Consider the following 17,080-nt stretch of genomic DNA (forward strand, 5'->3'; position numbering starts at 1 on the left):
AATAAATAAAAAACTTCAACTTACTGCTTTTTGTTTGTTACACTATATATATATATATTGTATTGTTAGTGTTGCTATTTTCCCCACAGTCCTGCCACCATCAGTCATCATCTCTCCCTCCACTCACCTCTCTTTACTCTGTTTAATGCGGCCTGGGCGGCCCACACACAAGAAACTGTCACCAAATGTGCAGGAGGGAATTCAACACGAACAACACACCCACACCCACCCAGAAAGAATAATTCCCTGACAATAATCAGCCTAAAATTTAGCGCCTCACAGAGAGACACATACAATTATCTGTAAATATCTCAAAGACACAACTCACACATTTCACCTCTTCTTCTTTTTGCTGCTGTTATTTATTGATCATCACTATCTATTTCCTTCACTTGCTGCGTCTCACAGATTCCATTCGTGTTTTCTTTTCGTTTTTTTTTCTATTTATTCGCATTCAACTTTCTCGTCATGTAATAGTCTTATTTTCCTGCCTTTTTTTTTGTTTGTGCCTGTTTTGTGGTGTCTTCTCTTCCGCCACTCTCTCTCTCCCTCTCTCACCCCCACTTTGCAAGCCCCCTCGTTGCTCATATGTGACGCTCAGCGCCGTGCACCCCCCTCTTATGTCCGTTGCACTGTCACCACGTCACAGCCCCTTGTTTTATTCACTATTTAATGTCAGGCTCCACACCCTCCTCTCGTACGCTGCCCCGGTAGAACGTACGCGGAACAACTAGTAATGGCCCAAAAACAAAACAGAGCAAAATAATAATAATAATAATAATAATAATAATAATAATAATGCCGGCAATGGTAACACATATAGAATATATCTATATGTATATGTGTATATGTATATGTGTATATGTGTATATGTATATATGTATATATCTATACATACATACATATACAGTAAACATTGAAACTCCCTCTCCATCCACACAGACAAGAAAAAAAAAAACCCATATCTTGCTTCGTTTTTCCACTCATTCATCCCGACACGGTAGTAGTCGGACCCCCCTACGCCCCCACATTCCACCACTCACTCCTACCCAAATTATCCTCTTCGATTCATTTGTGTTCCTATGTCACTTCGTTTAGGAGCAATCATATTTATTCACCTTTGACAACTTCACCTCCTTCTCAATCCTCAAAGAAGCTGTTGGTTGAAGCTGCCTTTGTCTTTGACGGCGAGACCGTCGTTCACCACGGCATCTTCCCTGGACTCCTCCACGGGCCGGTGTGAAAAAAGGTGAAGCATCAGGCAATCGTGCCCATCCATGTCGGTGTTGTTTGTAACAACCACGGAAGAATATATATATATATATATATATCAACGTAACCCCCACAACCTTAAACCGGTATCTTGCAAGAGTCCATTTGATATTTGTACATTCCCAATATTTTGTTTTGGAAAAAATGCATTGTACTCCTCTGGCACTCAAATTCTTCAGATGTTGAGTACAACAAAAAGAGTGCAAGTGAGATGCCAGCAAACATTTTACTTGGATGAAGCATAAAATAAGAACAAAAAAAAATCGGCGTATTGGTTGTATGTGTTCATGGTAATAAAGAAGGAGAAAGGGAACTTTGACCAGACACATACATCTAGGGATACTTTGACGGTTCATCAGTAATCCCGCCCGCAGGAGGTGCTACATGTCGGCTTCCAGAAGTCACAAAGGATGGACTGCTAAGCTATTTTCATCCAGGTTGATGTGGATAATTTGTTGTATTTTGTGTTGTCTGATGTGGAGCAAATTCATGATTCATCTGGGGATTCCCGTAGAAATGGTCATTACCTAAACTATCAGGTTGGTCTGGGCGACGTCCTGGTAATGCTGGATGCGGGTATGGTCCTGGTGAACTGCCGCCCACATCAAACCGGTAATCTGGTGGTACCGGACGCTGTTGTGACTGTTGCTGTGGATTATTGGGGTATCGTGAATGTGTCCGCCAATTGGCTGACATCCCGCCATATTTCGCGCCTGAAGATAGTGGTAAATTTGAAGGAACACCAATTCTGGCTACATGTACTGATGGTGGGCAACGCGCGAGGCCATCATTGGTAGTCATCGAATAAGACAAAGGCGTTCGCTGTAGCCCAGACTCCATCGGTGATATACCACTCATCGGAGGCTGCCCCGCTCCATTGGACCATTGCTGCATAGGCGGCGGTGGTGTAGGGTATTGCGAGTTGTTGTTGTACGGTTGCATCATCGGTATGTTGCTACCACCACCCCCAGAATAGTTAGGGATACTGGGCGGCACAACAAAGTTGTTGGGTTCGTTGTATCCATACCTAGTGTCATTCTCCATACACCAACCTTGAGGCTCTTGTTGAGGATTACAGTAGGAACAAGGAAGCATTTGCTGCTGCTGCCGTTGTGGTTGTCGTTGCGGGTAACGACTGGGGTATGGTTGCTGATGCGACAAATGCGGTGACGACGAATTATATCCTGGGCCAGAAAAATTACTACCGTACATTTGAGGCTCTGGTGCCCTGCAAGACCAGTTTCCTCCTCCGCCTCCTACTACTCCATTCGGCATCTGTCCAATTTGTTCTGCACCGTAAAAAGAACTCATGTTTGAAGTCAGTCCCCGCATAGGATATTTCACATACTTAAAGCGATTATTTTGAACCGATGTTTGCCGCAAATATTGTGGTGCTGATGGCGATGCCGTCATGTCCGACTGCTGCTGTGCCGTTTGAATTCCGCTGTTTTCACGAGCGACTCCAGGATCTGAAAACAGTCCAGATCTATCAAGAGAACTCCCACTGGGTTTTGGATCGGATGATTCATCAAGTTGAGGTGCCACCGTCAGACTAAGATATGGTCTGTTTGCCCATGTTTTGGTGCCTGAAACGTTTGCGGGGGGGTGCACGAGACCGTGCCTCGCATCGAGTGGGATGCATTGAGAGTTGTCATTAGAGTTAGGCATTCTATCCCGCATTTTTTCGGTATCTTCAGTAGCAACCCCAATACGGAGTAAGGGCTGTGGAGGCCGTTGCTGATCAAGCAACCCAGAGCCCACGGATACAACGCTGCACCCAACCGTGACTTGGGAAATGCTATTACTGCGTGGTGGATTCGTTGTAATCCGCAATTGTGATGGCTTGGGGGCTGGTTCCACTCCAACGACATGATCCAGGGTGTGTTGTGAGTGGTAAGGGACGTCGTGTGACGTGTGAGCCGCTTGATTCGGCGATCTTCGTACTTTCAAGATGATATTCAACGGCGACGGTTCCTCGGTGTCATACGACGACGGCTGAAGGGCATACGCCATATTGTTTCAGGGGCAGTTATTCCCTTTATTTTTTCCCTTTTACCCCTTCGTCGCCTACCCCTTCCTTTTCCTTCCCGCCCTCGCAGCTCTTCCTTCGTGGTGTGTAGCACTTATTCCGTACCCAAAGGTCCTTCCTCACGTTTTGCGCGATGGATGCACACTGGGACAGTGACGGAGGGCAGGGGCAAAACGAAAAAGTGTGCGTGGTGGGGGTATAGGGGGGAGAGGAAGGGGGGGAGGGAGAAAAAAGGATGATATGCCGCTAAGCGCAATCCTAGAAGGTGTAAATTGCAATGACAACGGAGATAAAGAGAAAGAAAGACAGCACGGAGTGTACGCACATATGACACTGAGCGGCAAAGAACAAGTGCAAACTACACACACCACATAGATCTTAGATACGTGTGTGTGCATATATATATATATATATATATATATACCCTTTTTTCTGCAGCATTGCCTCCCGCCGCCTCACCGACAACATTTGTTCATTCAACATTCAACCCCTCGCATGTCTTCTGCTTTTCCCGGCCACACATCTCGGCTCCACACGCCAGGCCCCTCTTCCCCGACTTCCTCTAGTCATTTTTTTTCACTCACATGCGCCGTCTGCGCGTGTCCAATGCCTCATCGACGTCTTCATGTCCCGCCTCTCTCCTTTCCCTCTTCCGGTGCCTCGCGACGGCAGCCGCCAACACCATTCGTTGCGCACTACGCACACGTTCGACTGCCTCTTTACGAGCACATATTTCAACTTCTTCGGCACGGCGTGACATTCGCCTCAGAGCGGCATCCTTCGCGCGACGAGCCGCCAGTGAATCCTCCGCGATGTGCGACGCCGCGTTGGGCAACCGCTCCCGTAGGGTTCCATCGCACACCATGATTATACACTCTGATATCTCAATGAGCTCCTTCATATACTGCCTGTACTGTTGCTCGTGACGCCGGAGAACAAGCGCCTCTGTCTGCAGAAACATTGGTAGCCCCGCTAAGCGTACTTGAAGACGATTTGTTTGGCCCGTCACACCTGAGGCCACCGTAGCTGCTGCACTATGTGTTACTTCACCCATCCCCTCATCACCCGCCGTACTGTCATCATACATGTGCAGAATAGCCTCGACTTCCTCCCTGCTCAAAAGGGAAATTTTTTCTTGGCATCCCCGTGGGATCTCCTGGTAGATATCCTTACAAAGTCCATTAGGAATACTCTTCGACCCCATAGCCAAGCAGCCCCTTTCTCAGGCAGCAAACAAATGGAAAAAAAAAAAGAGCAACTAAAAAAAAAAGCAAAAACAATGCCAACGTGTGCCTCCCTGTTTTGAAGTGGAGGCGCGTGTGATTTGTGCGCAATCAATATTTGCGCTTCGCTCTTGTCTATGTGCCTTATTGCCCCTACTCTTCCCGCCTGTACGCCACGCCCTTGCTGTATTTTCTGAGGGAAAAAGGGGGGGAGCTCTGCTAACACGCAGTCGTCGTTCAAGAAAGAGGCGAGGAGCAAAGCAAGGAAGAAAGAATATATATATATATATATTAGCAGGAGTATTAAAATGGCAAAACAGTAGACGAAAAACGCAACAACCCACAAGAAGCGTCTCTTTGGAACTTGACAGGAACTGCGCACCATCACCAACAGCAGCAGCAATGTTGAACGCTAACGACAAGTTACCGCAGCCCATATTGCCTCAGCTGCGGTATTTATCCAAATCCGTCGTGTGCTGTTCTTTCTGCAGCAACGCTAGACTTTCAGCATAGGCGTCAGAGGGCCGTTGTCGCTGCAACTCCATTCGCTCCCGGCGATGACTCACAAGCGCCTGCCTCGTGCGGAGCACCTTGTCCACATCTTCCCATACATTTTCCATCACCTGCTGCGCCCGCACATTGCCCATATCCAAGGCAAAGTGAATGTCAGCGTAAAGCCGTGACTTTGTCTCCCTTTCTTGCACTAACGGAAGCGGCAGCAAATCATCTCCCTCATCACCATCGTGAGCATTGTTCCCGACATCGTCGCCAACCCAACCCGCTTGAGCTAAGCACGGTATTTTAAACGCATAATCACATGCCCGCCTTAGTACACTCCCCGAGCGATGCTCAAATTGTTGACACAAACGAGCAGCCGTTGTAAAATCGTTCGTTTCGGTCGCATTCCCCGAATCGGAGGACGGCAACGGTGACTTCTGAAGTGGTGTTCGACCCATCTTCACCATATGACTGAGTCGTGAGCGAAGACAACTACGACGCCCCTGAACATTGGACGATATCGGCCGAGTCGGCGTTGTTTCCCTTTCTGGAGACAACTCCTCCTCATCTTCTGTTTTACCTTCTTCCACACTCTTATCTTCAGCTTCGTCACTGGAGGGTGTAGGTGTTTGGCACGGTAGATCGTCAAGCATCTCAAGATGCGGGCAGCATTCCAGAATACTCTGTCTGTATGCATCTCGTTCCGCGGTCAACGCGGACTCGCTACGACAGCATGGGTTGGACAGAAGTGAAAGATACCGCAACGAATCCCGTGGAAGATCCTCCGACGGGTCCAACGTTGAGATGGAGTTAAAACGGGCATCAATAAAGCGTAATGCACCGAGATCTGCCAGTGGTCGTAGAGACACCACGTCGTTATGGTGCAGCACAAGAACGGTGAGTTGAACCAGCAAGGATAGACCATCGAGCGACGTGATGTGGTTGTGTTGTATGTATAGATGTGTTAGATTCAGAAAACACTCCACGAGTGAAGTATCACGCAGCTCACGACCCTCCACGTGCAGCTGAGACGTACTGAGCACTGCGTCAGCCATACTGTCAGTGCCGCCCACTAGCTCCTCACGGAGAAGCAGAGTCCTGAAGGAGCTGCAACGAGACTGACGGTCGTCCCTCAAAAGGGAAAATATTCTTCTTGTACTCCTCCCCTTCCCACTCTTGCCCGCGCCAGCGTGAGCGCTACACCCGCCGATGGTGCTGCTGCTCGCACTGGGTGCCGGATCATCACTCAGCCTTAGCCGGCATAATGCCTCAAGTTCGGCAGGGGTGAATTCCGAGGCATCGTTTCGCAGCAGAACAACTCCATCTACCTTGTCATCACTCCCGTCACCGTCACTCTTCAAACCAAAAACAGCATTGTACATTATTGCCAAAACTCCTTCTCTCCTTGCTTCTTCGCCGACTACTGTAGAAGTGTCTTCTGACCTGTCCGCTCCTTACGAGTTACCACAGCTCCCCTGTTTTTTTTTTGTGACTTATCGCTCTGTTTTTAGACTTCACCTTTCCGTCACACAGCTAAGGTTTCCGCGGTGTGGGACTGTCCAGTGACATGAAGGGCACCCCCTATCCTCCCCCAGAGAGACAGTAAGAGGGGAGTAAGAAATAGCTAAAACAACACAAAGGTAAAAACTCAAAAAGCAACACACCACCAAACACAAGGTCAAGGAGGGTAGACGGATGGCTGCAACTAGAGAGCTCTATTGCATGCACTAACCAAGTCGAAAAATTAATAATAATAGAAATCGAATAATTTGGCCAGCCTTGAGTCAAAGTATTCTTTATTCCCAAATCATCTTTCGCTTCTGCCTAATTATTTTTTTTTGCCTAAAGAAAGTAATCCGTTACGTGAGCCCAATCGTTATTATTATTATTATTATTATTATTTTTTATCATGTGTCTGCGGTGGGCATGGCAGCTTTAATGAAAATAATGAAAAAGGTCAAAAAAGCAGAGAAGACAACTAAGGGGAGAGGACGCATATAAATAAATAAAATAAATACTAAGCGTAGGAAAGAAAAACGCCTTAAAAAAAAAATAGTTCTACGCCTCCATGTTTACACTCAGACGCAGAAGCACCTTCCACAGGAACACTTTCACTTTTCAGCTAGTTTTCCTCCACACATATACTACACACATTATTTACCGATTCACTTCACTTACATCAGTTGCAGACGATCCAACATGGTTTACCGCTGCATTTACTCTGGCGTAACACTTGTAACCGCTTCCTGCTCCGTCTGTTCACTGATGCGGAGAAACACCTGTTCAATGCTTGTCTGAGACACGGCGTAGTCGGCAATGCAGATTTCTCCCCCGTGCGTTTCCAGCACGCCAAAGGCCTCAGAAAGAGACATGGTAGTCGGCAACGCGTACGTGTAACGATTTCCCCGCACCTCGTTGAGTGCAGCAGTTGGGAAATACCTTGAAAAAAACTTTTCCACCATGGGTTGCCAAACAGTTTCCCCCGTGCGAATTGTCACTTCATATCCGCTTCCATACTTCTGCTTCAAATGCGTTTTGGTCCCCAGACAGCGTAAACTGCCGTTCGCCATGATGGCGACGCGATGCGCCAATGCCTCCACCTCCTCCAAATGATGTGTTGTTAACACGACGGAGCAGGACTTCGGGATGCTTTGAATGGCCGTCCAAAGCCCACGCCGCGCAACAGGATCCATGCCAGCCGAAGGCTCGTCAAGAAAAACGGCACGTGGACCACCAATAAGGGCAAGAGCGACAGAAAGTTTGCGCCTGTTACCACCGCTAAGTTGCCCAGCACGTGTCTTGTGGTAGGTGCTGAGTTCGAACAGCTGCATCAACTCAGCAACCACCAGCTTTCGATCGCATTTCATCACACCACGAATGCCAGCGTACAGCTGCAGATGCTCCTCCACCGTTAAAAGATCCAGCAATGCGTCAAACTGTGGACAGTATCCAATGTAATGCAACGCTTCACGTGGGTTTTCTACGGTGTCTTTACCACAGACGAATGCCCGTCCACTGGTTGGGACCATTTCTTGGCATAAAATGGCAATCGTCGTCGTCTTACCAGCACCGTTGGTGCCAAGAAATCCAAACACCTCCCCAGGGTGTACCCCAAAGCTTAAATTGCGTACGGCAACTTTACCATTGCTGTACACCTTGCGCAGGTTGACTACCCGAACAAGATCCTCTGACGCATCGCTATTCTCATTAGCGATACGACAACGCTCCATCGTCACATCATCATCTTCATCCGAGATCAGCTCCTCCTCAGTGTCTGTTCGATGGAACATCATTTCTGTGCGCATGCGACGTGCTGGATGATCCAAAAAGAGTGTAATTAGTATGAAAAGTGGTATTTCAAGCGCCATGTAGATAATGGGGAATCCGACCACATTGAGACTCCACGGTGAAATGATGGTGTCGCTCATGCCTTGTTGACCCGGCAACGATGCCAAGTTCACAATGCCCTCGCCAATACAGTAGCTAGGGAAGATACGGAACAGCCACTTGAGTCCCTCGCCTGCCTTCTGCGTGTCTGGCAACATGATAAGGATGATCCCCAGCAGTACCAAGAAAAATCCAGTAATAAAATTGACCATTAGTACAACATTCTGCGCCGAGGAGTGCTCCTTAAACAAAAATGACACCGCATATGACATGGCGATGCATGATAACCCGTACATCAGAAGCAGAATAAATGTAGGGCCAAATGTTGTGTCTGAAATGTATTCATCTCTCTGAAACATCAGCATGACTATAATAACCAATATCATCGTAATAAGGTAGCAGCAAAGGTCAAAGATGTAGTTGGACAACCAATAGATGGAGAACCGCATCCCTGAGACGTTTTGCAAATGACGAGCCTTACATTCTCGTTCCTTCACCACAAAGGACACAAAGGTCGAGGGGATAAACGAAAATGGGATCATAATCAAAATACTCATGAGTACCGCTTTCATCATATTGCGAAATGCGTCTTCATGTTTTGTTCGAAGCATGGGGAAGTTATGCACTTGTAAAATGTCTTCCGTATGTAGCGCAGATAAAGTAGGTATTGCCTTATGCAAAACCGCACCATAAAATCCAACCATACCCACAGCGGCAGCATGTAAAGCTGATGCGTTAGCAAAGAGAGCTGTGGTGCCTTTGTAGACAGGATCGCCACAGTTTATACCCGTATACCGGTTCAGCGCATGTGTATTGTAGCTTTTGATAAGATATGAGGAAAATTCCTTGGTATCCGCAATACCATCATGAACAACAAGCGACGCAGACTTGGAAAAAGGCATGGACGTATCGATGGTGTCCTTGCAGTTGGCCACGTCAATCTGAACATGTTCATTATACATGTCCGAAGAAAGTGTCAGCGACGGATGATTGATGAAGTTCACCTTGTTGAGAAGCAAAGCAACAACAATCATAAGGATTGGGAAGACAATTTGAACCAATTGCGTACGACGATCACGTATGGCATTGAGATAGCGTTTCAGCAAGGAAACTTTGAGCTGAGACAACATGAGTTTGGACTCTGATTCAAAAAGTTGTGTGTCCCAGCTGGAATGAAACTGCGACGTCATTCCTTGCAGAGAGTTCTCTTTAACCGTATTCGTGGGTGGGTTGGAGTTAGTTGCAATCTGAGTGTCCACAGCAAGAGACTCCTCGGCAGGGTTTTCGTCTTTGTTTGCTTTTGGTCTTGCTTCAGCAAGAGTTCCAATCTGACGTTTCTGCGGCCTCTCTACCGCTGAATTCGCTTGTATTCCTTCCCCATGAGCAATATGAAGGAAAATTTCTTCCAAGGTTGTTGCCGAAAGTGTGTAGTTCTGCACGCCGTACCTGCTACCCAGCGTCTCAACATCACGGAGCATTGCGGAAAAACACCTCACGTAGGACATGGGTAATCGGTAGGACATTTCTCCCGCACTGTGTCTTAACAATTCCGCAGACGGAACATGAGAACGAATAAGAACCCCAATCTCATGTGGATTAGAGACACTTGTTACAGAAAGCGTGATATTGTACCCCACACCAAGATTTGCCTTTAGAAAGACGCTGCTACCCCTGCACTGCAGGGATCCTTTACTCATAATCGTAATTTGGTCGCCAAGCAAATCTGCCTCATCCATGAAATGTGTGCTTAGAAGAATCGTGCGAGACCTAGCCATCTTTCGCAGGAGATCCCACATGTGACGTCGGGCAGCCACATCCATGCCTGCTGTGGGTTCATCAAGAAAAATAAGACGACTATTGCCAACAAATGCGATGGCAACAGAAAGTTTTCGCTTTTGTCCCCCGGACAGCTCTGAGGAGGTGTAGTTACATTTTTCCTGCAGATCCACACCGTTGAGCACCGCCTCAATGGCTTCCTTCTGAGCATCTCCCGTCAGCCCCTTGATGCTAGAAAAGTATTCAAGGTGTTCACGGCAGGTGAGATCTGGCCACAAAATGTTATGCTGAGGGCAGAAACCAATTTCTTGTCTTGCCCCACGCAAATCCTTACGGATGGAATGACCGTAAATGTAACAGTCTCCCCCATCGGGCTTAAGCATTCCTGTCATCATGTTCATCGTGGTGGACTTCCCGGCACCGTTGTGACCTAGTAAGACGGAGATTTCTCCTTCAACGAGACCCCAGTGCATGTGATTCACTGCAAGGAACTCCTCAGACCCTCTCCGGAATTTTTTCGTCAGGCCAATAATTTTCACAGTTGTCCTCGCTAATCCCTCCTCTGATTGTGGTTCAAAGACGCCATCCGGATTACGACCGTCCACGTCGCTATTACACTCCCACTTTCGTCTGCAAAGACGGGAAATGGGCTCAAGAATGCAGAAGAGTGGATGTCTCGGGGTTCCCCAGTCATTTGGTATCACGGCATCCAGGTAGAGCATGATCACAAGGTAAAGAAACAAGTCCACAATCAAGATGATGAAGACGAAAAACATATTTGGTTCGTCAAAGGCACTGTTGAAATCTTTTCTGAGGAATCCGAGAGATATCTCGTGGTTAAACAACAGCATAAGCCCTCTCGAAAAGGCTGACGGGGACAAGAGACAAAGCACGTATATGACCTTGCTGCTGACATTTCCAATGGCAAAAAACGGGGCTGCTAACAAAAAGTAAATGACTGGGGCCATCATAGACGAAATCCGTGATTTGGAAAAGAATGAGGCAATAAGTCCAGACAAGGTGATGGTCGTCAAGGAAAAGAAGAAGAAGAGGAAAAAAATGACTCCAAAGTTCGAATTGCTCAAATATGTGGTCTTCAGTAGAATGGCACATACGAGTGACACAAGGACGTACTGCGCCGTAACGAGAATGAACCACGCAATGTATTGAACTCTCTGCTGCAACCCCATGACGAGTAGAGCCTCCTTCATTCGTAATTCCTTGTCCAACACAATCCGTTTAGTGGCTTGTGACACAGGATACAAAAATCCAAGCACCATCAAAAGAGGGACCATGTTGCCCGCAATTATTAAAAATGTCCTATCGGTGTAGTCCACTGTTCCCATTAGTGCAAGAAACGGAACTGGCACTTCTTTCAATCGCATTTTTTTTGAAATAAAATGATTATATACCTCCTTCTGTAACGTGAGGAAACCCGAAAGAAGATACATCGAAGCATGCTGAGTTTTTCCACCAGCGTAAACACGAGACACTGCACTTGAGGTACTTGGAAGCGCACTGGCGTTGAGGCGAATCACAACGTTAAGATGTGGGTTTGCCAGGTCAACAGAGGCACTTTCAACATGAATCACACCCCAATTTCCCACAGAATCCTTGGGATTATGCAGGTGCTCGTTGGCTTCGTCAATGGCGTCAAAATATCGGGCAAACACATACTTGAAGAGTGACGTAGTTTCATTTAAATGCGACACCAACGATTCCGTGTAGGCATTCCTGGGGGAGACGTAAAGCCAGCCAGAGTGATCAATGCTGCCAGGGAGTCGCGCTGAACCGAGCAATCCCAAGAAACACTTTGCCATCCATTGCATCTTTACAATCTCATCGAAGGAGGGAACAGGCATCAAACTATAACCGTAGCTTGAGAGCACGCGAAAGGCCATCATTCCAAACATTATTGGTGTTTTATTCGTCTGGATACATATCCCGTCAAGTGGCAGGCCTTCAGCAGTTCCAAAGCAATGCACTTCACCCCCTTTGGCTGCACAAGATTTCAGGCCAGCAATAGCCTCCCCGCTCATCGTAATGTTGTAACACAGTGAAGAAAGAACTTCAGACTGTTGTGTAAGTGCAAGCTTAGTTGCAGGGTAGCTCACAAAGTCCTCACCTTTATGGTGTCCATCTTTTATTGCCCGCGACAATATGACACTGCCAATAATAAAGATGATGGGGATGAGAAGCTCTACAATGCAACTGATGGGGGAACGAATTCGTAGCAAGATACCTAGCTTCAGTGTACTTAGCAGCTGCCTACCAAAAAGGCTCTTTCGTGGTTTAGTGGGAGCGGGTGGCACATGGGGTAACAGTTCCTCCGCCGTTGAAACCTGCTCTCGCCGCATAACGTACTGCACCCGGCTTTTTGCCTACTGTCCACTTCTTATGGTTTTTCCCCCCTTTTGTTTTGTATTCCTCCTCCGCCGGTCCCTCTCACTCTCTGTGTTTCCCTTTTTCCTCGTTTGTTGTACTGATCAGGATGTTCCCTTGATCGTGGGTTTATCTCTCACTCTTTGGTTTCCACAAACACACCGACACAGACACATACATAGAAAAAAAAAAAAAAAATAACTGCAATCAACAAGACAAAGTAACAGAGAAAGCAAAATGTGTGATTCACGTTGTGTTTTTGTTGACTGTTTTTAATTCGCCTCTTCGGGTATTGGTGATCGTAGCAGCGGTACGATGAGGAAAACGGCGACAGCAGCCACCCGGCGAAGCTGCAGCAGGTGCCACCCGCAACACCCACAGACACTTCAAAACACTTCCAGTAAAACTGTAACAATCACATAAACCGTTCTGGCGTGTTCGCCTCATTCGCCGTAGAAGCGATTAAATGTCAACAGAACCAGCAACGGACTAATCTTTTCCTTCAGTACAGACGTCGCGGGCAGAGCACGCACCACGGCTACAAGTGCCTCAATCGCATTCTGCGTTCTAGATGTGATGTGCCTCAGCGGCAGGGTGGTTGGGTTTAACGCAATTGTGAGCACCGCTGCAATACTTTCACGGACAGAAAGAAAGTCTGTCAATGGAACCGCGTCCTCCAGCAGCGGCACAACTGGAAAACACACAGATCCTAGGCGAAGAAGAAGGGCGTCAACGCGCTGGCATAGCTCTATGCAAGAGTTCACCGCACCCAATTTGGTCAGTTCCCCCTCCAACTCCCGGGCTACACCACCCGCAATGTTCTGCGTAAAACTTAGAAGAGAATCCACTGCAAAAGAAAGCTCAAAGTACGCGCTGCCAAGCCCGCGAGTAAGGCGCACTGTGTGGTTTCCTCCCTGCGGTGAGCTGCCAAGCCCAGACATAAGTTTATGCGAGACAATATCCCGCTGCTGCAGCCACTTCCGCTGCTCCCGAAGAGAGATCTGGGCATAGTGCAAGGAGCACAGATACCCAAAACAGTAGCTCCAGCTATCCCGCACCTTCGCTCCGTGTTCATCAGACAGTTGCCGTACTTGCCTCCCCTGTTCATCTTGTGCTCCTGCTGCCGCGGGCATCTCCTCCACACACTCCTTCCTAACTTTTGTTGCCTCACCAAGACATCGATTCTTCCAAAAGTAGGATGCGTATTTCTCCTGAACTGTGCCTGCGTCCCCCCACAAAACGGAGAGGCTCAAAGGGAGCAGAATGAGCTCAATGTCCCACGGAAAGGAGAAGTGAAGCTCAAAGGAGGCAAACGTTCGAAGCAGTTCAAGCGCACAATCGTCGCCAGTGGTCGGCACAAGATCGTCTTCGGACTTTGGTGCCACCGAGAGCCGAACAAACTGAGCGAATGCCTTTCCGCAAATGGCATCTGCAAAGGCGGCGGAAATAAAACTTGAGGCAGTACCCGTGTACTTGTAACTCACCGCGTCGCGTCGGTACCACCAGTGCGGCTCAACGAACAGACGATGCAAAAACGTGTATACAATACGCTCACTATCACGACAAAGCGCAACATCAATGAGTAAACTCACGGCGTCCCGAAATGTAACACCGTATGGCGTTAATGCCTCCTCACCTGCAGTCCTTCCAACACCACTACCACCTGCACTACCTGCTGGCAGGGGGCCACCGCGTCGTAAAGAGATGGTGGTGCTCTCTCCATTTCCCGTGGATGAGTGTCCAGAAAATTCAATAACAGGAAGTTCATCATCTTCATCATAGGCATCGTCATTGTTCTCGAAGTTGGTCGCATGGTACCCCACACGGTCCCGTGCCACGTTGGTTGAGAGCAGTTCTGCCAATCGTCGCTCTTGTAAGCGCTGTACGACCTGTCCGATGGGAACCAAGAAGCTCGCCGTCACCCACCTGGCAGCCGGCAAAGACGTGTGAAGCCAGAGCCGCAGTGGCGAGTCAGTTACCTCTGTCGCAGCATCACGTAGTAGTAAATCGTGATAAGTCTTCGTATCTTCCACTTGTAGCATCAACATGAGAGATTCGAAACATGACGGTGTGAATCCGCTCTCGCCGTCGCTGCAGAGCGCAAGCGGCAAAGCAGCGGGGGTGGAAGGGGAGTGGTCCGTTGTTTCTTCTCCCCGTTGCGTGAATCTCAGCCATTCATCGCCCGTGGAAGACCCTGGAAGTGTGGGACGGCCATCGGCGCATCGCTTGCGAGTCCAGCCGACAAGTTCTTTTTGTCGTGCAAAGGCCACAAAACTACGAAGGATAAAACTCCGAGATGACAACATCGATGCGAATGCCGCACGTCGTCTCGCACGGCTTATGCCGCGCCTCCGTTTCCCGCCTTCGTCACTGCAGGGCCCGTCCACCTCAACCCGCTCGTACCCGACGCATAGCAGCACAAGTGAAAGAATATCAGTGGGCAGCGTCACTATCTTGCGGTCACTCCTGCTGTAGTCGCCAACTCGAATGTGAGAAAATGACAAACGAAAGATTCGTGGGACATTCGAGCGCCACGCATCCGCGTCAACATCCGTCACAAAACCAAAGATGGCTGACGTCATAAGGAGCACGTAGGGCCAACTACAATATATCAAAAGAACCATGTAGAAACGATAAAGATTCATCGTGTTGCTGTCCTGCAGGGCACTCATGCAAACAATGAGATGGTCCATAAGAGCAGACGCGCGGGTCACGGTGTTCACCTCCGTCTTCACACCAGAGCCCCCAGTGAGAGAGCACCCATTCGTCAGGCTACAAGAACGCTCCAGCAAATGAATACAACGACGTAAAGGCAACAGTACCTTCTCAATACTCTTGTGCAAAATAGGCCTTAAAAACTTTTGAAGGTTGGCAGCAGCACACTTTTCCTGCATCTGAATTGCCCAACTCGTTATCCTCTGCATCAATCGGCGTACTACGGAGGCAAAGCGGCACAAGACTAGGTGCGCTGCAAGAAGTAAACCCTCCTCCCCTGTGCAGGTTTGAGCATAGTCGATAAAGGCATCTGCCATGACACCTGCATTTTCCCGGGACAAAGATACCCCTAGTAACTGCAGTAACCACTGAGCCCGTGCGACATCATTGGCCCCAACGAGAAGTGCCTCAATAAGCGAACGCAAACAAAAAGAGATCGTCTCCCACGTCTCAGCCGCGGTGATTCCTTTTCGTAGCGACCAAACCGGCGGTCCCCCGCCTTGGTGGGCGAGCGTCACCTCAAAGCTTTCATTAGGGGACTGACGAAACGCACAGAGGGCGTCAAAGAAAAGGCACTCGGCAGTGTTCTCTTGCATGATGTTAGCTAACGTCCCCGTTGCACCCTCCGTCGTTCCGTCGTTCATGTCGACAGTGGCGCTCAATGGCCTCGCAAATACGGATGCCACTTCCGCCGCATCACGACCCCGACGAGAGGCAGCTTTCTGACTCATCAGTGCGTGCTGAACGGAGCTGCGCTGGCGCAAACTTAGTCGCGCCTTCCCCCTGAGCGGGGAGAGGCGTGATGATCGCCAGTAGTTTGGTGAGTCCTGATCGCTCTCATCGTCAAATTCCTCCGCACTGCTATCGTCATCGTTGCACACGTCAAAATATTCCTTCAGAGATGCATCGACGCGGAAAAGATGCCCTGCTGGCTTGTTCATTACTGCTGATGGGCTAGGGAAGTCATCCGTGCGTCCACATCAAAAAGGAGAAAAAAAAAGAGGAGGGAAGAAAAGAGGACATGGGGAGGTGCAGAAGTAAACTAAGAAATATGCTTGCATGCATACAAAAGGCAACAGCCAAACCAAAAAAAAAAAGAGACACGGAGAGCTCTCTTGACTCTCCCACGCACCTCACCATGTTCACAGATGTAACGCTCGTCATACAACGAGGCACAGCAGACAATCATACTCGGAGGTGGATACGCTAAAAAGTTTAAAAAAAAAAAAAAACAAGATCTAAACTACGACAGAAAATCACATTTGGATCCCCACAAAAAGAAGTCAGTCGGAGAGAAGATGGTGAAAAAAACAAAACGCATTCACACACATACACACACAACACACACAGGCCGGAAAAAAAAGGAATAAGGGAGAAGACAGCAGAAAAAAAAAACCCGGCAAATCCACACAAAACATATTCTGCGAGGGCTGCAGCTCGATCAAGACCCAAAAAGGACGACAACAATAAAAGCTTCAAACCTTACACCCGCATGTTACATACGAATAGACAGCCCCTTTTGGTCCTTCCCTTTCCCCACGACATCCCAGAACCCCGCAGCGAGCCAGATCCAAGACGTGACCAACCCACCACTACCCTGAAGCCCAATAACTACCCTTTCATAGTCCACCGACACGAAACTAATGAAAACAATACAAAAAAGTAACACCAAGGCATTGCACAAAGAAAAATTGGTAAACAGGTCCTTGTCACCAATATTCTTTGCGTGAGTATCCAACTCAGACAAAGAAGAAATGAGCAACAATGGGCAACACAACCGAGTGGAAAAATAAAAAAA

The 17,080-nt window shown here is 48.2% G+C and overlaps 5 protein-coding genes across 5 annotated transcripts, besides 13 other annotated features; all 5 read right to left on the bottom strand.

Moving 5' to 3' along the window:
* Positions 1-537: 537 nt before the first annotated feature.
* Positions 538-556: a microsatellite.
* A 205-nt stretch (positions 557-761) lies between these two features.
* Positions 762-800: a microsatellite.
* Positions 801-815: 15 nt separating this feature from the next.
* Positions 816-835: a microsatellite.
* Positions 836-888: a microsatellite.
* Positions 889-917: a microsatellite.
* A 392-nt stretch (positions 918-1,309) lies between these two features.
* Positions 1,310-1,331: a microsatellite.
* A 370-nt stretch (positions 1,332-1,701) lies between these two features.
* On the bottom strand, positions 1,702-3,285 carry TraAM80_00246 (uncharacterized protein; the record flags this gene model as incomplete). Its single annotated transcript, XM_029377330.1, has 1 exon — positions 1,702-3,285. The coding sequence occupies one exon, from the start codon at positions 3,283-3,285 to the stop codon at positions 1,702-1,704; it is 1,584 nt and encodes a 527-aa protein (XP_029242810.1).
* A 412-nt stretch (positions 3,286-3,697) lies between these two features.
* Positions 3,698-3,724: a microsatellite.
* Positions 3,725-3,881: 157 nt separating this feature from the next.
* On the bottom strand, positions 3,882-4,505 carry TraAM80_00247 (uncharacterized protein; the record flags this gene model as incomplete). Its single annotated transcript, XM_029377331.1, has 1 exon — positions 3,882-4,505. The coding sequence occupies one exon, from the start codon at positions 4,503-4,505 to the stop codon at positions 3,882-3,884; it is 624 nt and encodes a 207-aa protein (XP_029242811.1).
* A 37-nt stretch (positions 4,506-4,542) lies between these two features.
* Positions 4,543-4,581: a sequence feature (GA-rich).
* Positions 4,582-4,798: 217 nt separating this feature from the next.
* Positions 4,799-4,816: a microsatellite.
* Positions 4,817-4,967: 151 nt separating this feature from the next.
* Positions 4,968-6,404, bottom strand: TraAM80_00248 (putative leucine-rich repeat protein (LRRP); the record flags this gene model as incomplete). Its single annotated transcript, XM_029377332.1, has 1 exon — positions 4,968-6,404. One exon carries the CDS (start codon positions 6,402-6,404, stop codon positions 4,968-4,970), a length of 1,437 nt encoding a protein of 478 aa, XP_029242812.1.
* Positions 6,405-6,898: 494 nt separating this feature from the next.
* Positions 6,899-6,924: a microsatellite.
* Positions 6,925-7,238: 314 nt separating this feature from the next.
* TraAM80_00249 (ABC1 transporter) lies at positions 7,239-12,542 on the bottom strand (the record flags this gene model as incomplete). The annotated part of the gene is made up of 1 exon (XM_029377333.1): positions 7,239-12,542. One exon carries the CDS (start codon positions 12,540-12,542, stop codon positions 7,239-7,241), a length of 5,304 nt encoding a protein of 1,767 aa, XP_029242813.1.
* Positions 12,543-12,749: 207 nt separating this feature from the next.
* Positions 12,750-12,768: a microsatellite.
* A 242-nt stretch (positions 12,769-13,010) lies between these two features.
* TraAM80_00250 (uncharacterized protein) lies at positions 13,011-16,223 on the bottom strand (the record flags this gene model as incomplete). Its single annotated transcript, XM_029377334.1, has 1 exon — positions 13,011-16,223. The coding sequence occupies one exon, from the start codon at positions 16,221-16,223 to the stop codon at positions 13,011-13,013; it is 3,213 nt and encodes a 1,070-aa protein (XP_029242814.1).
* Positions 16,224-16,604: 381 nt separating this feature from the next.
* Positions 16,605-16,631: a microsatellite.
* A 435-nt stretch (positions 16,632-17,066) lies between these two features.
* Positions 17,067-17,080: part of a sequence feature (A-rich) that runs on past the window's edge.

The sequence above is a fragment of the Trypanosoma rangeli genome, assembly GCF_003719475.1.
Source record: "Trypanosoma rangeli strain AM80 chromosome Unknown Tra_15.4_contig_00004, whole genome shotgun sequence".
In the NCBI taxonomy this organism is placed as follows: domain Eukaryota; phylum Euglenozoa; class Kinetoplastea; order Trypanosomatida; family Trypanosomatidae; genus Trypanosoma; species Trypanosoma rangeli.